Consider the following 27,065-nt stretch of genomic DNA (forward strand, 5'->3'; position numbering starts at 1 on the left):
CGTCTAATTTTATTGTATAGGAAAGAAAAGTTGTTTTGCCCAGTCTCTGTCATCACATTTAGTGTTAGTCATAAAACTACCAGTGTTACTTGTTTGGCTTTTTTTTTTACTCATAATGAACTTTCTACTTTTTTTTTCTTGTGTCCTTTTTTGTTCTTTTCCTTTTGTCTTTGTCAGATTATCTGGCAATGATGCTTAACTGACTTTTTTTTCTATAAATATGTCGGCAAGAAGGCATATTTACAACATGCCCTGACATTGCGAGAGAGCACTCGCTAAGGTAAATGTGTAATGTATTTGCTGATTAGGTTTCTTTATTACCTTTTTTTCATGACAGGGGAAGATTAGGACAAAGCAGGGTGTAAGGGCACTGAATGCAGAGATGACGTATTACCTGAAAATGAAAAGTTCAGACTTGTCTGTTTTTCTTTCCCCCTGAAGGTCAAATTTCTTACGTGTCTTCTCAGAGCACAGTGTTTACCTTGGATCACTTAAGTTCACTTAAATTTCATGACACGGCACAGCTCAGTCATTCATTAAGATGAAAAAGTTCCTGTGTCACAGAGGAGAACTGAAGCTATTGTGCACATGGCAACAGGAAAAGCAACTCAAACAGTAATGCTGAGTAGTTTGCAGTTTCTTAAGGTTTCTTATAGTTTATTACAATTATTAGAACTATTTGTATTTATAGGATAGGTGTCAGCCTGCATGTCAGCAAAAGTGAGATGGAAAGAATACATGTGTGCGTGTGTGTGTGTGTGCGTGAAAGGCAGACAGTGAAGGTAAATGAGTTTAAATACCTGGAATCAACCATCCAAAGCAAAGACAGAAGAAAAGAGTGCAGGTAGGATGGTGATGATTTGTGAGGATGAATTGTGGTAGAAGGATAGTAGCAAAAGTGAAAGGGCAGGTTTACAAGAATAAACCCCACAGAATAATTAATTAAAGATAATTTAGTCCAGTAACTGATTTTAAAAAAGGTCATTTTCCCCACAGCAGTACATCACAGTTTATACATAGAAACTATTTATGGCACTAGTTGTTCTTTAACAGCAGATGACCACATTTAAAGTACCTTTAACAGAGTTTGACAAGTTTTCAGCTCAGGGCACACAGGAATGATTGCGTGCTTGCTGTAATTTATTGGGATCATATAGTCCCTACCAGTCATTGCTGTGACAAACAGGGTCTACAGTTCCCGTAAAATGATTGCTCCTCAAGCAGGAATGACCATCAACAGCCCTTCTAATATAATCAAGGTGGGGTGGTGCTAAGAGAGTTATGAGCTCTTTAACAAGGTTATACCTGGGAGAATTACAACCGCCTTGACTACCATTCATTCACATTAATCCCCCAACACCCAGACAGGCAGTCGTGCCCATATGAGTCTAATAATGAAACTGATCGGTGAAGAACTGCTGAACAAAGCCTTTGCGTGACAGGCACAAGGTGGCGGCAGATCACTCCGGAAAACTCTGTGCTGGTTGGTGACGAACTGATCTGAAATCAGACAGTTAGTCACAATCCGGGTGAGCAGTGACCCGGACTGATCCAGAAGCAGCGGTTAAAGTTGTATAATTTTCTGCTATTGTTAATTAATTCTTAATGGCTTTCACGTGCATCACAACCACGTTTTTAAAAAAATATATTTTGGCACCACACTACAATACATACTACTGCATTTATGAGTTTCTGTCACGTTTCTCTGATTTGTCATTACTTGACAATCACCCCCGATTTAAAACTCTGATATTTATTCTGAAGAATTCATCCCCACGTTAAAACATGTGACTTTGCAATGACCAAAGTCTTTTTTTTTTCATGTTAAGGTATCACATGTCACCACGGGGCCCATGCGGCTTCCAGTGCGGGAAGTAAAAGCACTTCCTCCTTCCTATCACAGCTGTAGTAGAGAAATCAGCCAGTCTAACAGGAGCGCTGACATTCTTGGCAATGGGGACCCTGAAGGTCGTCCGCCGCTGTTTCTGCTCACTTCCCTGCGCGTCTTAACGGTAACGGCCGATGTCACCGGGTTCAACCAGGAAAACTGTTCAGTTTTTGTGACTAAAAGTGGTCGGAAGTCAGGTCTTGGTAGCACAATGGCTGCGACGTAGCGCAACTTTTTTTTTCTTTTTTTTTTGGTGGATGATCGACAGCGTTCGTTGGTGCCGCAAACTTTTTACGGACTTGTAGGAAGAAGCTCACGAGACTTGCAACATGAAGAAGCAGTTTAATCGTATGAAGCAACTTGCCAACCAGACTGTTGGAAGGTAGGCTACATAACATTGTTGCAACGTGATGTCATACATTATTGTGTTAGGCCAGCGCTTCTAATTTATGTCTCCCTGTTGTCATCTGGCTGATTTTTATTGTGGGCGGTGTCGGAGGGGCTGACCACGATTTTGTGTGATTAAAAAAATCTGGAGAATTTCTAAAGGTTTAGATTGCAGTGAAATTGTGTCAGAAGCACACAAAGCTTGTCCAGATACCAGAACAATGTTTTGTTTGTTTGTTTCAAAAAATACAAGAAGTTTGAAAAGTAGATTTTCCAGATTTGGTTTAAAAGTATGTGGCTGTAACTTTGGGAAAACATTTAAATTTACTAGCATTAAGTAAGTGGATTCAATGGATAAATGGCTACAACAGATTTTTTTAAAATCCTTATTAATAACCTTATAATCAAATGTTCTTTTGGATTGTATAATCTATTGAACATAAAACCAATTTTAGATGAGAACAAACGGCTCTCATCTAATCTGCTGTAACAGTTCATGTACTATCACAGCTATTGCCTTTAATAAATTAATGGCTCAAATGGAGGCAATGAAAGTATGTCTTTCTTTAAATAGAGAAGCCCTGCTTAGGATGCATGTGATACTATCAAAACATACAAACCGCAAACAATAAAACAACAGTGGCAAATATTAATAAAGAGGCATCACTGTAAGGGATGGAGAGACTTAAATATATGCTAAATAGATAAATACAAATATTTCTATTTGCTCTCTATATTGCACTCTTTTAGTGTACTTGAAGGAGGCCTCGATTCTGAATTCACTTTTGTCATCAACACCTATTTAATTAAGTCTGTCAACAGTCCCCCTTGCCCTTCTGTGGACCCAAGAATGACCCCACCTTTTACTGCACTATGTACTCACATGTGCAGGTATATGTTCAGTTACAGGGTAGGATGTGCTCACACGCATGTTACCTGATGGGTGTTGATAGGGCAAACTACGTATACCATCCTTCTTCCTGCGTCTCTGATTCAGTGTCTCCATTTGTTGCTGTATTAATTAACCAGACTGCTGTCGATTAGTTTCCAAGTGATACCCTGCAGGTGCTGGCCTTGGATTCCTTGCATACATGACTCCACATGTTGTTGTGTAAGAGCAGTAAAACTCAACTGAGAAGGCAGGATGACAGCTTGCATACTGAAAGGCAAAATAGTTTGCTTGCCCACACCCACTCTGGATTACTGCTGGGCGAGTTTAACATGCAAGAAATCCTCGGGTGCCATTAATACCACATCTTAAGTAAGAGTGGGTGGGAGCTAGAAAATAAACAAAAAAAAAAAAAATCACAGAAAGCACTCAAGTTAAATTAAGGTTAAATGTTACACCCCCCCCCCCCCCCCCCCCCCCCCAATCTTTATGCTACACATGATCACACATCATAATCCATCAAGTGAAGTTATAAAGGTCTAGATTAGATCTCTGTCTCGAGCTCGGGGGTAAAACAAAAAAAGGTTTTCCTGCTAATAAATGCTCCAAATACAATTTGACAGAATTGAAATTAAGCTGGCTGTGAAGATCTAGATCATAAACCAGTAAATCTGTGTCCACCCGCGTGAGAGTTTGTGATGATTTGTGGTTTTCTGTTTGGCCCAGGAAAGGCTGGACACACACACACACACACACACACACACACACACACACACACACACACACACACAGGTTTTTAGTTTTTGTGGAGTAAGCATTTATGTAGCTGTTGACAGCAGAGGCATGGCAGGGTTTGGGCCGCCATGCAGCCACAAAGTCGTTTTTTATAAAAGAGGAAGCCAGATTTCATTTGCATGTGAATAATAAGAGGAAGCGATTCAATTTAGATGTAGTTGCATTGCGGTAGAAGATGGCAGGGTAGCGTGTTTTTATAGGACATGCTTACACAGTGTCCTTTACCAAAACTGAGTCAGTGAAACATGATATGATCCATCTTTGCGAGCAGCTTTTAAGATTTTGTGTGTTTGTTTTGGTCAGTTTTCCTACAGGTGCATGTTTTACAGTTACAGTTGTCCTTCACCTTTTTTTTTTTTTTTTTTTTTTTTTTTTTTTTTCTCCAAGGTCCGGCTCCAGCTGTCGGTTTTTTTAAGAACAGTAGCTTCTGGCTAGAGCCAAGCTGCACTCCACTCCAGTTCAATCGATTCTAATTCCGTGTTGATAGGAATCTAAAGATTGCTCATGCAGCTTTTTCCTTCAGAGACAAGCCTGTAAAGCCTAATGTTTAATGACGTCATATGGATCCATGTGGAGGTATTCTAGCTGCATTATGTTAATAAATGGCTTGTTTTCAGTTTCTGTTTACTTAATACATTGGAGTCACTGACTTGTATCCATTTGTCTATATTCTATTTTAAATCAGTTTCTTCTTTGTTTGGGTAAAACCATTTTGTAGCTAGGACATCTGATGCTGACTATGTGGAATAAATTGGCAAGAAAAATGCACACATTTGCGTAAATATCTTTGTGAAGACACTGACTGACCCTCACGCTAATCGTAACATAAATATAACATTAAAACCAGTTCTTCACCCTCAAGCAGGCCTTTAAAGAGATGAGATGTAAGGACTAACCAAAAGGTCCCCACTTTTTCAAAATGTCCTGACTGCATTGGTTTTAAATCTCAGACTGGTCCTCATTAGGATGCTTTGACAAGTACACCTTGAGGTGTGTCCCATCATCCAGACCCTAGAGATATTTAATTAAATGGAAAATGGAGAGGCATATATCAGGTACTTTTTCTGGTCTTATTGAGCACATTCACTCACACAGCTTCATTCTAGAGTCACTGCTTTGCAAGACGGTCCTGGGCATTACCATAGACTAATCTTCCTACACAAGCACAGGGAGAACGTGCAAACTTCTCACAAGAAGGGCTTACTCGGGTTTGAACTCAGGACTCTTCTGCTGTGATCCACTGTAATGCCTCACATTTTAATCTTCCACAGACTCTCGCACTAATATCTGAGAGACTGCATATGGAGTACTGAACAGCATAATTAGCAGCTCAGAGTAAAAGTTGTCTTCAGAATCATTCAAAAAATTACTTATTCATTTTATGCTTTGCAAAGTTTTACCAATGTGAATTGGTCTTATTTGTGATCTGAGCTCGAGACAGCAGACAGCCACCACAAGCAGTTTCGCTAAACAGTGAGAGTATTTCAGGCATGAGTGAGGTAAGCTTGTACTGCATTTTGAGAGTGTAATGTGAAAATCTTATTTTTGTGTCCCACGTCAGTATTGGGTAATAATTCTTGCATGTGAGCGGATTATTTTATCCCCTGCAAGGTGTAAATCTACTGTGTGTTTCTTGGCTGGTGCTGTTAGAGGGTGGGGACAGGCCTTCAGAGATTTGTGCATAAATACACAACATCTGTGTATGTGTTGATGGATTTATTGACGGGGAAACCAATCACTCCTTTGACAATCTCACCAGCTGAGCGAGATGTAAATCAAATGGCTAAAGAACAGTTGCTGATGTTTAAAGGGTTTGGCTTTTTGTCAGCATTTCCTAGAAATGTGGGAGAGCTGTTGTGCCATAATATTTTCCACAGACTCTACGACAGTTCAGCATGTATTTGGTGTGTTTCAGAAATCAACAGGCCACCTGGCAACTTCCTCCTCACTTCATAGAAAAAGGCACACCTTTACGTGTTGCCATAACAAACACGGTGCAGATGACACCTGGGGAAGTGTGTTTTTTAGACCAGGAGGGGGATCAGCATTACATTTATGCATCGATGTTCAACATGGTTGTACAAATCCAGTTCAGTTTTAATTTGTATAGTGCTAATTTACAAAAACAATCCAGTCAAGGTGGTTTTATAGTGCAACGTAAAGACCCTACAATCACACAACCTTCTATGAACAAACTCTTGGTGACAGTGGGAAGGAAGAACTCTCTTTTAACTAGAAGAAACCTCCAGCAGAACCAGGCTCGGGGAGGGGCTGCCATCCACTGCCTGGGGGTACCAATAGTAGCAAATAAGTATATCATTATAACAACTGATTGTAGATTTCAGCTTATTCTGTTCACTTACTGCAGGCATACAGCACAGAGTGCAAACTGCAGACTGGTTGTGCTGGAGATTGTGCTCAACTTTGGTGGTCTGTAGAGTCCCAGAGTTTATTTAGCAATAGAGAGCTGTACACAAAAAGCAATAAATGCACTATACATAAATAAGTACAAGTGCATATAATGTCAGCATCACTAGTCTCATATTTCACCAAAACCACCAGGAGAAAAAGGAGAGGAAAAACCCAAGCTCAGCTGATAACAGGCCAGTCAGGTTAACATGCCTGCAATGACACTGCGTGAAGGAGGTACACCTGTTTTTACTACAGTGAAGCCTGAGGAAAAAATGAAGGCAATGCCGGATAGTTGTAAAATGCAATAATAACTCTCTTGTGCAAGCTTTTCGTGTCTCACCTGTATTGCTGTAGGACACGGGTGTGTTCTGTATGTCCTCAGTCTTTGACCACTGGCCTTTGTTTCTCTTCACAGGGCTGAAAAAACTGAGGTCCTGAGCGATGACCTCCTGCAGGTAAATCTTATCTTCTCTTATTTAAAGGGACTTTACGTCCAATAGTTTTTATTATCTTTAAAAAATTCCATTTGGCAGTCTAATGAGGGGTGGGCAGGTGATAAGCATTTATCCTCAAATGTGAACAATGCTGTTTTTAATGGTGGTAACCGGGTAGAAGAATAATAAATACAAAGTCTAAATGTCATAGAAAGTTTTCTCACATCTGTGGTTTAAGAGACCTATATACTGGTGCAGCTGCTTGTTTATGCACATGTACAAAAACCTTCAGGATGTGACACGACTGAATGCTTTTTTTTTTTTAGTCCATCAGTTAAATGGCTACCAAGCAGAGTTATAATAGTTTTGTATTTTCTTATTAGTTTTTTTTCTAGTTTTCATTTTCATCAGTTTGAAAATGTTTAGTTTTACTTTAATTTTTATTAGTTTTAGTGTTGATCCATAATGTGCTATAGTACTGTAAACATCCAGAGTCTAAATGAACATGTTTTCACATCTAGTTTAAATTTTTAGTTTAGTTATATGTAACTATAGTAACCTTGCTGCCAAGCCTACCTGAAAGTCAATGCAACCTTCTTTATTTAGAAAAAATGTAACAGTGCTTAAATGCAGTGAATTTGTCTGCATGATGTTTCATAGGCAACATTAACTCAACCACTCATTACGCCCAAGCTATGCAGAAAATCATCTCAACACACAAAACGTCAAACCTTGAAACAAATGGGCTACAGCAGCAAACCACACTTGTGTGCCGCTCCTCCTATGAGCTAACTGAAACTGAGGCTCTATCCATCCTGCCTTGTATTAACAGTTCAGGCTCCTGGTGATGGTGTAATGGTGTGGAGGATATTTTCTTGGCACGCTTTGAGTCCCTTAGTAATGTCCATATGCGTAACACCATAGCGTATCCATGTCCTGTTGGCTGCTTCCAGCAGGATAACAGCAGGATAGCTGTGTCACTGTCCACTTCCTGCTGTGACAAAACAAATTTCCCACGTGTGGGACTAATAAAGGTTATCTTATCTTATCTTAAAGCTTAAATCATCTAGTTTCTTATACATGACAATGAATTATGCAGTCACCAGATCTCAATTCAATAAAGCACCTTTGGGATGTGGTGAAACAGGAGATTCGCATCATTGATTTACATGTGACAAAACTGTGTGATGCTATCATGTAAATATGGAACAAAATCTCTCAGAAATGTTTCCAGCCCCTAGTTAAACGTATACCATGAAGAATAAATGTCATTCTGAAGGCAGTTTCTTAATATGACTTCACATTTAATTTTCCTCAAATCTGTTAGTCCAGTAAACTCCAGGGCCTCACTGGACTTTATTGTTGAACCCCTATAACAGTTCAGGTTTTGCCCACAGCACACGATAAAATATGTTTACACTGGGACTGGGTATCTGCCACCTATGAAAGATGTCCTGTTCACTGCCTAACCATAGCTTATTTTATGTCTGCATGTAAAACCGGCTTGTTTAGATATAATTTTCTGGTAGAGTAAAATACGGAAGTTATCAGAAGACTTACAAGCTCCTCGCAAAAGTTCTGTTAAAGCAATCGTGCCTTTGCGCCTTGTTGATGCCAAATCTGTATGCAATCTCGGAGTATAACTGCTGCCATTAAAACTTTACTGGCTAGTCTTTCATTCAGCATTGCCTAGCCAGCTCAAGGGTTTGGCACAGCAGAAGCGCCTTATGGTTTTCCACTCAAGGCAAGCTCTGGCGATTCTCTGTTATCTTGAAATTATACTTGATGTCCACTGTAGCGCTGTGTGGCGGAGGGGGATGGGGAAGCTCTGGCTAGTGAAACTGTGAGATCACTGTTGGGAAAATGGTGTGAATAAATATGACAAACTGAGAGGAATAAATCATGTTCAGGGAAGAAAGCAACTTTTGTGGAAGAAGGTAAAGATGAAGGCTTGATGGGGGAAAAGACTCACCAACCCCCATTCAGTCAAGGAAGTCATAGTTCTATGATAGCAGCTGACCGCTGAACCCCATTCACACAAAGTAGTGCATAAGACGCATTTCTGATTGATCATCAACCTGCGACCTAGGGTGCCCTGTGCACTCATAGAACTCACTTATGATGGAAGATGGTGTTTTTGTTATGGATAAACCATGATTGGCAAAGACATCAAATAACAGAGTGACAGGAGCTTTCTGCTGCGTTGGGAATTCCTTAAGCTCCGGCTCTCAGTAAGGAATGTAATTGGCAAACGACGAGCATAGTGGAAAACTCATGTCAGAATCTGTTCTTTTTTGCAAATAACGAAGACCTCGTATACACGCAAAGAATCTGTTTTCAGATTTGCTGCCTGTTTAGTCATCTCCATACAGTGTGTAGCTGCTGCACTACTGATTCACATAGCAGTGAATCAGTATCGCCATTGTAATTTAATCACACTGCCTGGAAAAGTTTTATTTTTTTCCCCTCTTTCCAAACATGAACAGAGAGAGAATAAGTTTTCCTTTCCCCCTCCCCACACTCTTCCACAATTGCCTTCCCTGAGAAGTTCAAATTGAAATTTGACTCTATATGACTTCTAGTCTTTTCCATTTTTCCATAGTTGTTTGCATTGGCTAAGGCATTCATCTTGTTTGGACACGTCCTGCTTCAGAGGGGGAGTTGAGGCGGCTGTCAGACTGGATTGTATCTCTGCTGCCTGATCTCATACTAGTGAGCAAGGCTAGAGCTGGACCCATGCCTATGTACTCAAATTGATATGAGGGCATGATGGACTGATAATTGATAATGTGTAACAAGCAAGTGGCTACCAGTGAAACGGCTGGTGAGGAAAAACAAAACTCAGGAGTCTCTGTAGAGAGTTCTCCAGCCGGTTGTCTTATCTTGGGATAAAAAAAAAAACTAAATTTTAAACAACTCCTTTACTATTTCATCACAAGCTAAATGCTGGAGGAAAACTGTCTTACCACTTTGTCATATTTCCAGTCTAATGTAAACAAAACCAGTTACTTACAGACACATTTAAAGGACAGACACGTTTTTCTCACATAACTTGTGAGACTACTCCTTTCAGTCAAACATGACACTTTGTTTTGTTTTTGCATTAAAGTCTCAATTCGGCTCAGTCATCGGCCCGTCGAATAGTAAACCGGCCTGCCAACAAGGTCAGCCACAGCGTCACCTGCCAGCCGGCAGTTAACCAGCCATTCAGTCCAATCCAGAAAACATGACTGCATCCTGTGTGACTCACTAAATGTTCCATGTTTTTTTTTTTTGTTTTGTTATGGAAGGTCAGAGGTTGTCAGCTCTCTCTATTCTGATTTCATTGCTGTTTAGGGGGGAAAAGTTGGCAAGTAGACTGTAGGACTGTAAACCTTTGGACAGCAAGTAACTGGAGAGTGGAAGTGCTCATTTCTGTTGTGTTAATTGTCTGTGTGTGGGCTTGTTTCTGCCTATGATCAGGGAGTGTTCCTATCTTTTTTTTTTCTTTTTTTCCCAACTCTTATACTTGGAATCTCTCTGTTTCCTTAATGGTGGCTCTTCCTGATGATCCTACAAGTTTAAACCCTGAGACAAACTTATTAGATTTTGTTACCACACCATTTATTATTTTAATACGGTTCCAGCCCGCACATAGCTTGTCTCTGCTGTATTACCACTATAAAGAGTTAAAGATATGCACATCTCATTTATTTATAAAAAGACTTCAGAGGGCTGTATGAAAACACTTTGTCCCCCTTTGTAATTCCAACAATTCCAACTTTACCACTTGATGACTTAGGCATGCTACTGAAACCTCCATTTAATTCCAATATACTGTGTAAGTCAATTTGCAACCCACCACCATCATATCTGAATTAATAAATCCCATATCTGCTGTCCTTAATGCCTTTTCTGTGCTGTAGGGAATCTTAGCAACTTCCTCTCATATTCTCTCAGTTCTGATTAGAGATGGACCAATCCAATATTACGTATCGGTATCGGTCCGATACTGACGTAAATTACTGGATCGGATATCGGAGAGAAATAAAAAATGTAATCCAATCCATTAAATATCAAAAAGCACCTCACAAAACTTGCGACATGGCATAACTCGGCTCATAACCGTAGCACGTTGCAGCAGTATGCGTCACGTGATAGAGCGGCTGTGTGTATTTGTAGCCTCTCTAGCAATGCGGCATTTCATCTCCGAGGAAGTTATCCCAGAGAGAAGTAAAGCAAGTGTGTAAGTTCATCTCTGAATGTTTGTAAAGCATTCCCACGTTAAGCTTAACAACCGATATATGGAGGAGTGCCTCTTCTCCCTCCCTCTCCTGCTGCTACTTCAATCATGAAACTGATCAATGATCAGCTGATCGGCTTTTCTGTCGCGAGTCCGTCTCTCTTGTTTGTTTATCGCCCACTTCGCGCCAGAAAAAGGAAACCAGCGGCTTAACAACATCAGCACGTTTAACCTTGATAACCTTGTTAGAATTTATTTAATATTACTTTCTACAGCAGGATCCTTTTCTACGTAGCTCACGGCTGGTAACTGTGCAGGGGCGGATCTAGCAAAGTTTAGCCGAATCTTACACCCAAAGTTTTAATCTGATGTAAAATGTATAGAAGTCCATTACTGTATATAGTAACTATTAAGTCTAATATACCCTAGTAAGCTATAGTACTTTATCCTTTGGGAAGGTACGATCTGTGCAGTCTGCAATTCTGTTGAAGAAAGATATTGAATCTATTTAATTATTCTTGAAAAATAATTAATTTCTGTGCATTTTCCCCCCAACCTGCATCAAATTAAAGTTGATTACGTCAATTAAGCAATATTATTATTTTATTTTATTTTTTTCTTTGCTAGGAGTTTTAGAACCCTATTGGTTAGGTTGCTTACTCTTTAAAATACCAGAATAGGAAGGATTGAGTAGGTTTAAGTTTATTAGATTGATCAGTATTGCTGAACTATGAAATATTTTGGGTGCAGTGTATTTTTTGCATACAGGTATAACAGAATAGCTTTAGTGTTTTTTGGGGGTTTTGTTTAACTTGAGTATGAACTTATACAAAAAGCAGCAAGATATTAAAAAACACAGTTTTAGTGATTAAAAAACACACTATATCGGATTCATATCGGTATCGGACATAAAAAAAAAAAAAGTGGTATTCTGCCATCTCTAGTTCTGATCAAGCAAAAGAAAAGTTTGTGGGGTTTTTGTGAAAAAACACTTTGCAGTTTATGACAAAGTATTTTATAGACAAGCTTGTAGAATATCTTGAAGTCTGTCCCCAGTTTATTTTGGTGTGCTCTCACAAAAAAGAAGTCAATAAATAGAACCAAATGCTCTAATAACACTAGTACTGTGATTATCCAGTCTTTTCAGTCCACAATACCGCCCACTTTGCAGTCACTCAGGTCTTTTTCTTCCTTTCTGGCCAAAAGTGTTGGAAGTCTGGATGCAATTGAACTGGAATCAGCTGAATAGTGAGTGAATCAATTGGATCCAGGCAAGGAAGCCAAGTCCAGATGTGGTTTGGCATGCTGCAACAGCTGCAGGAAAGGAGGAGCAGAGTAAAGGGAGGGTGGAGTAAAGCTGTACGAGTGTATGGGAGAGACTCAAACAGGGCAAGGAGATCAGTGAATTTGGGAGGATGAAAACGAAGGAAGAAGATGGGATCAGACAGCAAATGAGCAGCTCTCAGATCTAGCGCTGCAGTTAAATGTTTATACTGAAACAGGAAGAGGAAGTGGATACTTATGGCAGACCATGTTGGTGATTATGCAAGCTTCAGCAGATTTTTTTTTTTTTTTTACTTCACATAACTGCTGATCATTTACAGAGTAAATTCTCTCTATAATTGCCATCTTTAGCAGACTTTTCAAACCCACATCTGGAAGAGTCAGGAACTAAAAACTCAGCAGAGCACAGTAATTCTCACAACGTCACTATAGGTACCTGAAACTCTGCACTGGTGGTGCATTTGAGGACAGTCTGACAGAGAGTTATTGGGCCAGTTATCTATACCAAGATTTGTAAAGTTCTCCTTTTATGTTTGTTAATCACTAATAATAGTAATTGTAATAGTAACTGTAATAATAAAATTGTATCCACTACAAGTTTCTAAGCAGATTTTCCAGAAAATGTATTGAATGCAAATGTGTATTTGTCTGTGGGAGATTTACGTCCTAACCTCTACACGGGGGATACCAAGGCGTTCCCAAGCCAACCGAGAGATGTAATCTCTCCGCTGTGTCCTGGTTCTTCCCAGTGGGACATGCCTGGAACACCTCACCCAGGAGACATCCTGGTCAGATGCCTGAACTACTTTAGCTGTCTCCTTTTCTACTCTGAACTTCTCACCTCATCTATAAAGCTTTATTTAGACTTCTGTGGGAAATTTGCGTCCTAACTTGTGTAGTAACAAAAAACTCCTTTTATCCCCACACGGCAACATTCCACGCAACCCAAGTGTTTTGTGGAGTGTGTCGAGCCGATGCGTCGTCACAGTTCTCGGGATGGGCACATAAGGTTACTTAGAAGGTTGTGGCGTAGGGCTAAAATGGGGTTCTGGTTGTGGTGTAAGTTTCGACATAGATCTGGCGCAGAAATATAATTCGCAAGTTGGAGTGAGCCCGGCCACCCTTCAGTGGAAACTCATTTCCGCCACTTGTATCCACAATCAAGTAAGATTCTTGGTCATTTCCCAGAGTATGTGACAATAGGTGAAGGTGTGAACATTGATCGATCAATAAATCAGCTTGGACTCTCTCTTCACCACAACAGACAGGTACGGCATCTGTATCACTGCAACTGAACAAGTCTTAACAAGACCCCAAGATAAATAAACTCCTCCACTTGGAGCGATCACTCTATCCTTTGCCAGCTGAGAACCAACAGACTTGGAGGCGCTAATTTGCATCCCATCTGGTTCACACTCGATCACAGGCCGCCCCATTTTTAGACTCGAGGTCATCGCTCAGTAACGCTGACAAGACCAAAACCAAATACTAATAGGAAAAAGGCACAAGAAAATATACAGCATAAGAAAATATACAGCATAAGAAAATATACAGCATAAGAAAATCTAGCGTATCATATTTGGGTCTTGCCACGCCCAAATACAACTTCAAAAGTGTATTTTTTTTGTAAGGTCTTCACCAAGTGACCTGACAGCCTCGATACCCACAAACCACAGTCTCCATCAGCCCATCGATATAAAGTGTCTGGCTACAGAGGAACTCTCAACCTGATTTGTGGGACATGATAGTTTTTTCTTGGTGACTCAGTTACCAAAGGCCACAGTCCCACCCTGGTGCTGGAAAAATGAAGCAATAAAATACAAGATTACTGTCAACTCAAAGTGTAAATATGTGTTGGTTATCCTGCTATGTTCTTTGTAGTTGCAGATCACTGTTGTCTTAATTTTCAGCATTTTTATCCAAATGTTGCACATGCTGTTGTATTTGGTGATTGTGTTTTTCTTGGCTCACTTGTGTCCTGTGCACTCAGGGCCACCGTAGAGAAAATTAGTCAAATCAGTTGGGAGCAGACAGCAAACGAGGGCAGAATGTGGAATTGTTGTTGCTGGCTTCAAGCCTCTTAAAATTAAACCGTTTTGTCAAGCTACAAAACGTATAGCATGCTATAGGGGGTCATGGAAATGTGAGTGAAAGAGAAACAAAGACATCGAAAACCACTGGGAAAGTGTGCTTGATGCCCTCCATTACCAGTAGCTCAGGCCTGCAGTTAGACTGATGCATCTGCTTTCTTTGATAGCATCTCTCGCTTCCTGTTGTCGGTAAAGACTTGCTCTTGACTCTGATTCCTTCCATCTGGCTGTCAGAGCTGCACGCCATGTAACAGAATTGGACAAACAACCTACAACTGCCATCATATTTCAAAAACACTAGTAGGGTGGGAAATATGCGAGATGAATGTGTGCATGTGCAGCATCTGTATTTTGATTTGTAGCCCTCACCTGTGTTGTTTCTGCTGAACAGGAAGGTTAAACGGTCCATTACACTTATTTCCTTCATCCTTGTTTAAATCAGTTAGCTGATCTCTTCCACGGTAGACCTGTTTTGCTTGTTCTAATTTGATAACACTGCATTTTATCTTTTGTTTTTTGTTTTTTTTCTTCTTTTTTTTGTGTGTGCCCACAGATCGAGAGGCGGCTGGAGCTGGTTCGTTTGGTGTCTCACAACACGCACAAGAGGCTGGTTTCCTGTCTGCAAGGTCAGCTGGGCACAGACACAGAGAAGAGACATGTAAGAGGCACCTTTTCTTTTTTTTTTCTCTGTCAGATTCATTCCATCATTTAGCTTTTTCATTTTCACTTTTTCATCCCATCATGTTAGCAACATGCCACACTTTGGATATGGCTTCATTTACAAGAGCATAATTAGGATGAATCACTGTGACAGCCATTCTGAACTAGGGCCCTGCTATCATGTGTTTTTCTTATGTAACACATAGATATGACAGAGACTCTCCTTCCAGCTTCACTATCACCATTTAGCAGACCCAGCCCAAAGGCCAATAAAACTGACGCAACTCTGAAGGAATCCCTGTTACGTTGTCATACTTTGATTACTTTTCTAAATTAAGTCATCTTGATGGTGCAGTGTTTGGCACTCCTGCAGGCAAAGTGAAATTAACAGATAAGCCAACGTGGTTGGATCAGTTGTCCTTAAACTGTTGGGTAGAGCCACAGCAGGCAGGGTATAGATAATGAAGGGGAGAAAAAAAATGAGCTGAAGCTAAGCTGAATTGGGGAGGGGGTTGTCTACATGTTTCCTTGATGCTATAAGACCTGCCTTTATATCCCCCTTTTCGCAAATTCATATTTAAGTTAAATATATGACGTATTTGGTATTTTGGTGTTTGTGCAACTAATTTGAGTCTGATCCAAATCAGAAAAGAAAACATGTCAATGAAGTGAACGTTATTAAGTAGACTGAGCTGCTTTCTTTCTTTCTTTCTTTCTTTCTTTCTTTCTTTCTTTCTTTCTTTCTTTCTTTCTTTCTTTCTTTCTTTCTCTCTCTCTCTCTCTCTCTCTCTCTCTCTCTCTCTCTCTCTCTCTCTCTCTCTCTCTCTTCTCTCTTTCTCTCTTTCTCTCTTTCTCTCTTTCTCTCTTTCTCTCTCTCTTTCTCTCTTTCTCTCTTTCTCTCTCTCTCTCGTAGAAAAAGCTGCCCTTGACCGGGCTGTCCCAGACCATGCAGGAGGGCGGCAGTCAGCTTGGAGAAGAGAGTATGATTGGGTGAGTTTCCATCGAAAGACCAGTTTCAGCATCGTTTAAGTTGAAAATATCACCTTTAAATGGGAAAAATTGGTGAACAAGTAAGTGTTTATCAAGATCAGTGTAAAAGTTTTTAAATAAAAATGGGATGTGGGATCTAGCTGAAGCTCTTTACATATGTTTTACTCGCTGTGAGGAAAAGTAGTGATAACTGGGATATTTGCATATATGTCTCTGTGCACGTGAACAGCAAGATGATGGATGTGTGTGGCGAAGCCGAGGGCAAGTTGGCTTTTGAGCTGCTGCAGCATGAAATGCAGATGGAGAAAGACATTCTGGATCCTCTCAACCAGCTGGCAGAGGTAAAAGCTCATGCATACAACCATTGATTGGCTTCTTCCTTTTAATCCCTTTAAAATCATGCGCTATATTTTAAAAACAAAGACCCAGCAGCAGAGACATCAAGCTGAACTTTGTGTTTGTACCAAATTCAACGATGCCTTTAGCACTGTTTTGGGTTCATTGCTATTCTGTATCTTTAAAATTGACACAAGGTTCTCACAGGAAAATTGCTCAAAAGTGCTCATTATACCTTTTGCAGTGCATGTGTAGTCATGTCGTTCTCATGGTTCCTCTTGTTTCTCTCACAGGTAGAGATTCCCAACATACTGAAACAGAGAAAGCAGCTTGCTAAGCTGGTTCTCGATTATGACTCTGCTAAAACACGGTACATTTCCACACAGCCTGATAACAATTTTTTAAAATTGTTTTTTAATTAATAGTCTTTGTATGGCTCCAATCTTTCAAATGTTTCCACTAACATGGTTACTTAAATAATCCTTTGTTCTGCAGGTGGTTACAGGCGACCAAGTCCACCAATCCAGCCATGGCAGCTAAAGTTGACTCGCTCAAAGACGAGATGGATGAGGCACTCAATAAAGTAGAAATATGCAAGGTAGATTTCATGTCGACTCTTTCCCATGAGCCTTGCTGCATAAGGTTAGGATCATATTTGATGAACTGGCTGAACAAAGAAGGCTTTATAAGGGGGACTAAATCAGGACACTGATGCTATGCACATTTTTGGACCGAGTAATTAAAGCTCATAGCTTTGTCATATCCATGTCTTCGTGAACAGTTTCTCATTGTTTACCATACACGTCATTCTTTTGTCATTTCATGCAGGACCAGCTCTCTGCAGACTTGTACAACTTTGCTTCTAAAGAGGGAGACTATGCACGCTATTATGTGATGGTGAGTGCACCTCAGTTTACTGGTAATGGAAATGCAAATATGGAACGTTCCACTGTAACACAGTTACTAGGCGATGTGTGATAACCAAGTACTATGTTCACATTAGATTTGGTGTATGTGATTTTGTGTGTGTGTTTCTGTATAACAGTTATTAGAGACCCAGGCAGAGTACCACAGGAGGTCTCTGGCAGCTCTGGAAGTAGTTATACCCACCATCCAGACACAGCAAGGTGAACAATAAGACACAAAACATATTATTAAACATGTAAATAACATAAACACTTAAACTTTGCTTCTTCTTTTTGTTGCTGATCTGCTGGTTTAGGGTTAGAGAAATAAAGAGTGGCTTGTCATCCTGCTTAACAGTTCTCACAAAGGACTTCACATTATAATTGTTTATTTTGTGGTCCCTTAGCAGGGTGTGCTGTTATAAATTTTGCAGGTTTTCTGTCTTATTGGCTGGTATATATCACAGACGACGTGTGTGTGTGTGTGTGTGTGTGTGTGGGGGGGGGGGCCCAAACTGTTGAATTTGTTTATGACAAGAAGCTTTTATCTCATTTGCGAAGTGCACTGCTTATTGCAACATAGTGAAAACGACTCACTACAATTACATCGTCACATTAGAGGGTTTTTTGGGGTTGTTTTTTTAAGTGTGTTTATATGAACCTTAGAATCAGCTTTCTGATGTAATCTGATTATAGATTTATTTGTTTGGCCCAGATTTATCCAGATGAAAGCCAGGATAACTGGATTTCAAGTTGGCTTTTTACATGTTTTCATGCACATGACAAAAGAGCAATCGTATCACACAAACATACCTGCAAAGACTTCATTTAAAAGTCTAAATAAAGAATGTGGTATTTCTGTTGTCAGCTGTAGAACTATATAAAAATTGTTGAAAGCCATGAAGTTAACTGCAGACAGTTAGTGAAACGAGTGCCAACGCAGAACATTGCCGATGCTTGTCTCACCTAGACTCCTGGATAGAGAAGCCGGCATTTGGCACGGCGCTGGAGGAGCATCTGAAAAGGACCAACCGTGAGATCGCTCTGCCGATTGAGGCCTGCGTCATGATGCTGCTTGAGACCGGCATGAAGGAGGAGGTACGGATGGAGAGATGGAAGAAGAAAATTGGAGACTTTGCTAAAGTAGGGCAAAGTTGAGGGTTAATTGACCAGAATTTGGATTAAATTTGTACCCATAAACCTCCTGTGTGTTTGAACTGGAAGGACACGTGGGTCATGTGGACTGCGTTTTAAAAATGATGGCATGTAAAGTCTGGAAACATCTGCAGCCAACTTGAGGTTAGCCAGTCTTTGTCCTGTGGGAATAAAACCTCTGTGTGTGTGCACACAGGCATCTGTTACCCATTAGTATGATCGCTGTTGCACTCTTGAAATGAAACGGTATCACTAGACTCCCCATGAAGTACGATTCAAGACATTTCTAAATGGAAACAAACCTCTTCTTGCTGTGCATCCGTCTGGTGCTCATCCTGAAAGAGTCACATCTCTGTTGGTAGCAAAAGCATTTCTCTTTACTTTTGCAGACATTCAGTACTCGATTGCATTACTTCTTCTTTTGTGTTACCAACCCAGACTCACTTCTTTAATTTTAGGAGAGAAACAGCCTCCTGTAACCAGGCACTGCTGTGACCTTGCTCTCCCTTATTTTCTTTTCAGGGTCTATTTAGAATTGCTGCTGGAGCTTCAAAATTGAAAAAGTTGAAAGCAGCGCTGGACTGCTCCACCTCACAGCTCGAGGGCTTCTACTCTGATCCCCATGCCGTGGCTGGTACTACTTCTACAAATCCACAGAAAGTAAAAACATCAGCTCCAGGTTTTTGTCTCATGGCATATATTTTGTTTTTGATACACAGGAGCTCTCAAGTCCTACCTCAGGGAACTTCCTGAACCTCTAATGACATTTAGCCTTTATGATGAGTGGATACAGGCCTCCAAGTAAGACACTGCACACAAAGACACGACTCCTGTAATGTCCTGTAAAACACTTGTGCAGCACTAATAAACTTTAGATACATGTGAGGTATGTTTGCAGTAAATGTTGTTAATGTTTCAGTACCTTAGACTCTGACAAAAGACTTCAGGCCTTGTGGGTGACATGTGACCATTTGCCAAAGGCCCACAAAGCCAACTTCAGGTACTCTATATTACTCTTTTAATTACTATCATTTATGCCAGCCTTATTATTATTTTTTTTTAAATAACGCTGTTTTTTTTTGGTTTGTTTTTTTAAATGTAACCTTTTTTGTACATGTTTATTCATGTGAGGAATTCACCAGATTTTGAGCCATCCCTCATTTCTTTATATATTGCCAGAAAAATGGAAAATTGGAGCTGTAATTAGCAAAAGATAAAGATATCATCATTATTCTTGAACAGTTCAGTCTGTGCTCTCTGAGAGTTCTTTTTTTTGCCATTAAGTAGTCTTCAGGAATACTTCTTGAAGGACATTCAAAGCTCTTCTTTTGATGCTGGCTGCCTTTTGTTCTGTTCTGTCAACATGATGTCTGTGTTGAGGTCCAGGCTCTGGAGAGATCAGTCCATAGTTACACTGTGTTTGTTCTATCCAGGTGTGGTTTTCCTGCATTGGCAGCAGGTTTGAGATGATTGTTATACGGAAAAATGAAGCCGTTGGCATTTGGGCACTTTTCAGATGGTATTGCATGTTGGATCAAATCTGACAGTGCTTTTTTTTTTTTTTTTTTTTTTTTTTTTTGTATTCATAATTCAATTTTGGCAAGATCTCAAACACCACAGGCTAAAATGCGGGGCCCCAAACCACAACAGATTTTGCAGTGGATTTTTAAGTGAATTTCTTGTATAATTTGGCATACCTCCACATATTCCTCCAGTTTGCCTTCTTTAAGCTTCTTGAAACCCACCCCACTTCCACTGAGACCATTTCTGATGAGACTTTAATGGACAGAAGGTGAATCAAATGAATGGGACAGATGCATCACTCAGATGCTGCATCAGGTCTAAAAACTCTGCTGGATTTTTTTTTAAGTAAATAGCTCTTTGAGAATCATCTTTTTGGTTAAACAATGGGAATAAATTGCCTTTTCAAAAGGCTGCTGGTAACAAATTGGCTCTACAGTTACAGCTTCTTTGTTAGGTGCAAACACAAAAGTGGTTGTTTCTGTGAGTTAAACACCTTCTTTATTTCCCCTTTTTTCTATGTCAGACTGGTTCAGGAGTCAGAGTTAAGTGGTTTAATACGCTTAACAAAAAAATGAGTGGAAAAAATCGCAACATTAATTTAAAAAATGACAAGAACATCTGGCTCCTTGAGAGCAAAATACTTAGAAATGAGGGTTGGCTCAAGACTTTTGCACAGCACTGTAGATGGAAAAATAGGTGTGTATTTCACCACTGTACCAGATGTTACTTTGATGCTCTAGTAAACCAGTTTACTGGTTGAGCCTCTCAGGCCACATTCACAGCAAGGCCGTAACAACCTAGTCAGAAACCCACTAGGTTGGGGACAGTGTATGATTAAAGGTGGGAAAAATATTTTGTTTTTTAAGGCAGTTTGTGTCTCCGTTGCAGGTATCTGGTGAAGTTCTTGGCTAAACTGGCTCAGGACAGTGATGTTAATAAAATGACTCCCAGCAACATCGCAATAGTCCTGGGGCCTAACCTGCTGTGGTCGAAGACCGAAGGGTGAGCATGTCGTGGACGGTTCACCTCACTTTTATGTCATCATTCTGAAATGCAAAGCGTGTCGTTCTCTTAGGCTGACTGACCTTCCTCCCGTTCTTATCTCCGTCTCTGTGCTCGTACTCAGGACGCTGGCAGAGATGGCAGCAGCTACATCTGTGCATGTACTTGCCATCATTGAGCCTATTATCCAACACGCTGACTGGTTCTTCCCTGAAGGTGAAACACTGTTGTTGTATTTGCAATAATTCTCCTTCTCTCTGTCTGTTGTCTGCTGTTTGGCGTGCTTATTCTCGATGATATAATCTACCTGAACCTTTGCAGCGTGTGGTAATGCGTCCGTTGAGTGCTGCTGCAAAAGATAACATTTGCATAAATTTCCATTGTTGATTTGTGGAGTTTGCCAGCACTTAGTTTTCATGCAACAATGTTAACGCGCAGGCTCATCCTCTGTGGGTTGACAGTGGGTACTTTGAAAAATGTTGAAGCTCATTAAATTGATGAATAGTAGCTGAAACGGTTTCTCTCCACATTAGCCAGCAAGGCTAAGAGTCTGTAGCCATGCTCGTGGCTCTGTAGGATGTGGCTGAAGCTCAGAGCACATTGTTAACCAAATTCTAAAATTAGCATGCTTGTGCTGATTTTGCGATGATAATTTTACCCAGTTCACTATCAAAGCTCAGCTTTAAGTTGTTATGATGATGAAATCCACAACTATTATTCAGTTGTGGTTTCTATAATGAATTTACTCTGTAACAGCTGAGCAGAGGGTGCATTTTTAAAATAACTTTACTGAGCCTTAAAGAAAAGGATGCAGAGTCTGTAGGTATCTGCTAGTCCTCAATTTTGCTAACTTGAGTGACTAATCTGGACCTTTTGACTCTAGTTTTGAGTATTTTTAATTAAATTATCTGGAGAAAAAAGGCTTATTGTGTGTTACTCTAGTTTCAGTGAGGGAAATTGTAGTATTCTGTTTGTGTGTTGGTTGGCACTTATTAGCTGGTAGGTGTATAAGTTATACACCTGTACGGTCTCCTAGAGTCAGCTGATTATAGCACACTCTACCGTCTCTTGAAAATATCATGGCTCCAAGTGGCCAGTGAGTGATGTCACAGAGGCTTTGTGCATCTTTTGTATACAGTCTTCTTGCAAGCTGTAGGTCATTTTTAATTTGCTTAATTTGCTTCTGTCCTCCAGAGGTGGACTTCAACGTGTCAGGCATGTTCTCCTTGCCCAGCCATCCACCCACCCCGGACCCCGAACCTATCCTGGACAGGAAACGCCCCGGCAGCATGGGGCAGGACGGGGACAGTCACACCCCTCGTAAAGACAGGTACCTGTCTCGTCCCAACCTCAGCCTCAGCCTGCCCCTCACCCTGCCGTCCCGTCCCAAGACACTGAGCAGGCAGGAGTCGAGGGGCCCAGCGGTGTCGGCCCTTTATGTCGTGGCCAACGAGTCCATCACGGTCACTGAAACGCCCACTGAAGATCTGCCCAGTCCAGACTTCAAGGCTGTGCCGCAGTCTAACGTAGATCCCACGAATCCAGTTACTAATAAGTGAAATAAGGGAAATGATGCTTTGTGTGATTTGTGCACTACATTTGTTGTGTTTTAAGCTAATCAGTTATATTTTGCTGAGATTCGTCCGTAACATGACCATAACATTTATGAAACACAAAGCCTTTTTAATAATGTTTGGGAATCCATTTATGTCTCAAGTTTTTATTTCTCTTGTGTTACTGTTGTGTACTCTTGTGTTATCTCCTTAATTTCCAATTAAAGCTTAGGTTGCACTGTAGGTTGCTGGTTTTATGTTTTGCGTGGGCTTGCATTTTTGTCATCTTTTTTTTTTTTTTTTTTTTTTTTTTTTTTCCTCTATTTCACCTGTCGCCGCATTAATGTTGCAGTTCAAAGTTGTTCTATTTTAAAGGTCACTCATGTGGTTTTATGTCCTCTTTGGGTTCTTCTTTCTGAACCGGTTTCGTTCCACTCAGGAAGTGGCGTCTCTTTCTGTCTCGACATCACAACATCTCTCACTGCTCTCGCTGGGTTCTTTCGAGGGGGTTTTTGTTTTTGTCGTTTTTGTTTACTTCTGTCTCTGAGTCTCTTGCTCCTTCACTCTTGTCTGATGGCCTGTGGTTTGCCCTCCTGAACACTCTCCCCTCTCCCCCCCTCCCTAGCCCTGTTAACAAACAGCCGGAGCCCGCTCCTCGCAGAACCAGCGTCTTAAATAGAAAGCAGTCACCACTAACCTCACCCACCTTCCAACCCCCATTACCCCCTCTGGAAGCCGGGACTCCTACACAGCTCGAACCCCATCCTCCTCCTCCTCCTTCAGAGGCTGAGCAGCCTGGCTTGAGTGTTGCTGGCAGTGGTGGTGGTGGTGGTGGTCTGGTTGGTGGGGTCCAGGTAGCCACAGTGCAACATCAGGTTGTAACCCAGCTCAGCACAGAGGAGAGCAGGTAAGGAGTGAGCTGAGGTAGCACCGGTACTCCACTGCAGCCAATCATCCGATCCGGAGCTCGCCACCCTTTGTTTGCCATGTATTTGATTAATTTGATTTACTGGACGTCACAAAAAAATCATGAGCATAAAAATGTCTATAATGTCTGCAAGTATTAAATCTGCTTCATTAATTAATAATGTAAATAAATGAAAAACACTGTTATGCTTTGCACAACTTTCCCCCTGCCCTCTGTTTGTGATGATCAACAGAACTCTCGGTTTCTGTTTATAAAGAGAAGCTGTCTTTCCTTCCTGTCTGCTCGTCTGTTTGGTGGTTTAACAACTTTGAAGCTTTGAAGACTTTGTTTTTATGCATGTGTCTCATTACTGAACACTTGTTCCGTCCGCTGAATGGACTTCTTTCATGATTTTTGCATCCCGTGCTTTCTTCGTGCGTTTATCGATCCTTTTGAGTCATTCTTTCTGTAATAACCTAATCAAGTATAATTATTCTTTGAATGGAAAGGTGTGCAGTTGGTTTTATGCATGAGCACTGGTGCCGCACTTGATCCTTGAATGTTAAGGGTGTATGACACGGAAATGGATTAATAATTGGAACTGTGGTGTTTTCACAGCCCGGCCCGTGAGCACATGTCCACCCCGCCTCCGCAGAGGAATGGTTCAGCGGTCCATCTTGCTGTAGGAACCCCACACCCTCAGGGAAGCTCCAAAGGGCCTAGTCCACACATGGTCCGCAGAGGTGAGGAAATCTAAATCTGTTATTTTAGTGGTTTAATATAGCAAATGAGATTTAATAAGTACGTTTTCCTCTGAAGGCACCAAGAAGCAAGCCCCAGCCCCACCCAAACAGGCCAGCCCGTTCGCCTCTCAGCTCAGTAACACCCAAGCACCCGGTTCCCCGCAGCACCCACCCATCACGCCCCGTCGTGTCCACAGCAAAGATGCCCTAATCCAAGCTCCGAGCCATCCACCCCCACAGCCGCCTACACCCCAACAAGCCCAGGGAGAGTCAGAGCACTCTCCCCCTAGCAGTCCCACCCCTCCTGACACTCCGCCGCTCTTCCACTCCGGATCTCTCCCTCGACCCTCGAGGCCAGCTCCAAAACCGAAACCCCGTCCCAGCATGCCACCGCCTCCGCAACCGGCAGCAAATGACAGCGGCAATGGCATGTGCAACTCGGCCTCAAAGATCATAACAGGTAAACCAGTCTGTGTCTCAGTTTCTTTTTTTTGTATAAAATTAATATACTATACTAAAAATATTTTATACTAAAATACAAATACAAAGGTTTGCATCATCGACTTAAATGGTGTCAGCAATACAATGTGGCAGAAATCAACTACTGCAACAAAAACATTGCTAAAATAAGTTGTATGTGTACATACAAAGCTTTAACCTCTAAACAGAGTAATCGTTGATTTGGCCACTTTTGCAGTGCAGTGGTTGCAAAGATGTGATTTTTTTTTTTTTTTATATATTTTTTTAAATTTATTAATTTATTTTTTGTTAACTTTAAAAACTCTACTTAAGGGTCGTGCATTCGAAGAGCTACCAAGAAAAAAATACAAGAGTACAGAAGAATATGCAAATTAAATAACAGTACGGTGATAAATTTGATGCGACCCCAGATAATAAACCACATAATAAATCATTAATCTGAAATGATCATGTAAATAACTGTAATGCAGTTGTAAAATGGATTTCAATGGGATCATGAATTATAATGGTGTGAAAGTGGGAAGTAAAACTACAGTGCAGTACAAATATTGAAATGTATATCTGCTAAAATGACCTCCGAGTAATGGTGAAGTATCATTTTAACTTAACATCTGACCACTTCCACCATGGTTACACTCCACCTTTGAAAACAATATAGATAAAAGGCAATTGTTGTTTATTCAGACAAGTTTTTGAAGGAAGTTACCAGATCTACTGAAGAATAGAAGCTTTCTTTGGTGTGGGTTTTGTTTAAATGATTTTCTTTGTGCAGACATTCCCATTATTGAACTCACTCACTTGCTGGCCGTCTGCTGGTACTATATTCACTTCTGTTATTGAGTGATTTCAGCTTCTTCTCGGAGCAGTGCTATATTTAGCTCAGTGGCTTTTGGTTTCACTGTCTCATTTTTGGCTCACACACTTACAAAAGAGCTGTGGTGATCTGATGCATGACGGCATATGTGTAAATATTGCAGATGTCTGAGCTGCGGGCCTGCCTGTAAGATGAGCTTTGTAAGGCAGGTAATGGTAAGGATCTGATTGGCTGATGCATTAACCTCGGTCTGTGTCTACTGCATGTGCATCTGTCTGGGGGAGAGAAAAGTGGCGTGTGTGGGCGTGCACATATACATTTATATGTAGGCTTGGTGCTTTTGTCCTAGGCTTTAGCTATGCTTTGCAACAACACTAACATGCTTGCAATTTTTTGTATTTGTGGTTACTAACACACACACAGAGAGAGAGAGAGTGTGTGTGTGTGTGTGTGTGAACAGATTTTTATTTATTTATTTTTTTTAAATAATTTGCATTGCATTTAAAGATTAACACACCAAGGAAACTCTCATGACTGCCACACCAACTAAAAAGAGTTACTCAAGTAGTGCTGGTTAGAATAGATTTATTTATGAGAGCAATCCTTGGTGTCTTGCTGTGTGTGCGTGTTTGTATGTGTGAGTGTGAGCTCCCCGGTCTAAAACTGTGTGTCTATATATGGTTTGGTTTATTGATTTGTTTGCTGATTGGTTCCCTTCAACATCCTTTCCAGAAGGAGGCCTGGTTCTAAAGGGGATTGGAAGAGCCATCATTCCTGAGGTGATTGAGGACGAAGAAGGGGAAAGCTCTGCTGGTCAAGAGCCTGCCACCGCCACTACTACCACTAACACCCCCCCAGCCCTGAACCCAGACCCCAGCATCCAGACAGAGAGCACCGCTTTTTAAAGTCTGGGCTTGACTGTTTATGATCAAACATAAGACGGGGTAACTCAAAATGAAATCACTCCGGCTCTTCAAGTACCGCTCACATGATGTCAGAGTGTCGCTGGAAACGAATGGCTGCCTTTTCCTCTGCTATACTGACTCACACCAGAAACCTCATCTTAAGTTAGTCGTTCAGACCACAAGGGCCCTGTCCAGCTATCACTTTCCACATTAGACTGCACATTAAACGGTTTGCTCCACATACTGCTTGGGTATTCTCTGATTGGACTGCAGGGCCTTGTGAGGAACAAGGCTAGCGGGGCTTTAACATAAAACCTCAGCAATATCGCAGCTGAATATCGCAGCTGAATATCGCAGCTGGCTTCAGAATGCTGGTAAAGTTAATCTTTTTATTTTTTTAAAACTATTACTATTAAATCTTCAATTATGCAAACACTTCTTTAAAATGTGAATCTGGTTTTACCACATAAACCCAAATAAAGAAAAATTTTCAGTGAGTAAATAATTCCCTCATGTCCACAGCAATACTATGAAGGACCAAAGGAAATGACTGTTAGTCAAAGCAAACTGAGTTCAAATGTTGAGCCATTGTTATGGTTGCTAATGACCAAATATTTTAGTGTGAGTGCAATATAACAGTTTCTCTTCCACTGCTGTCCCATCCCAGCGTGCACACACTGCCATTTATTA

The 27,065-nt window shown here is 40.8% G+C and overlaps 1 protein-coding gene across 4 annotated transcripts; it reads left to right on the forward strand.

Moving 5' to 3' along the window:
• The first annotated feature begins 1,885 nt into the window (after nt 1-1,885).
• Nucleotides 1,886-26,837, forward strand: arhgap17b (Rho GTPase activating protein 17b). 4 transcript variants are annotated; one of them, XM_080905735.1, is made up of 20 exons: nt 1,886-2,270; nt 6,787-6,826; nt 14,955-15,059; nt 15,975-16,051; nt 16,281-16,392; nt 16,681-16,757; nt 16,883-16,985; nt 17,216-17,284; nt 17,433-17,514; nt 18,263-18,390; nt 18,970-19,081; nt 19,167-19,248; nt 19,367-19,447; nt 20,860-20,973; nt 21,098-21,189; nt 22,168-22,303; nt 23,152-23,433; nt 24,052-24,176; nt 24,253-24,636; nt 26,203-26,837. In XM_080905735.1, exons 1-20 carry the CDS (start codon nt 2,218-2,220, stop codon nt 26,373-26,375), a joined length of 2,427 nt encoding a protein of 808 aa, XP_080761861.1. In that variant the 5' UTR covers nt 1,886-2,217; the 3' UTR covers nt 26,376-26,837. The 4 variants fall into 4 exon arrangements, with proteins under 4 accessions (XP_080761861.1, XP_080761858.1, XP_080761859.1 ...); XM_080905733.1 differs by lacking the exon at nt 23,152-23,433 and adding an exon at nt 25,634-25,685 and having other exon boundaries at nt 1,891-2,270; nt 26,203-26,342; XM_080905734.1 differs by lacking the exon at nt 23,152-23,433 and adding an exon at nt 25,634-25,679 and having other exon boundaries at nt 1,891-2,270; nt 26,203-26,338.
• The last annotated feature ends 228 nt before the right edge of the window (nt 26,838-27,065 follow it).

This window comes from Rhamphochromis sp. 'chilingali' (assembly GCF_963969265.1).
Source record: "Rhamphochromis sp. 'chilingali' genome assembly, chromosome: 15".
Taxonomy (NCBI): domain Eukaryota; kingdom Metazoa; phylum Chordata; class Actinopteri; order Cichliformes; family Cichlidae; genus Rhamphochromis; species Rhamphochromis sp. 'chilingali'.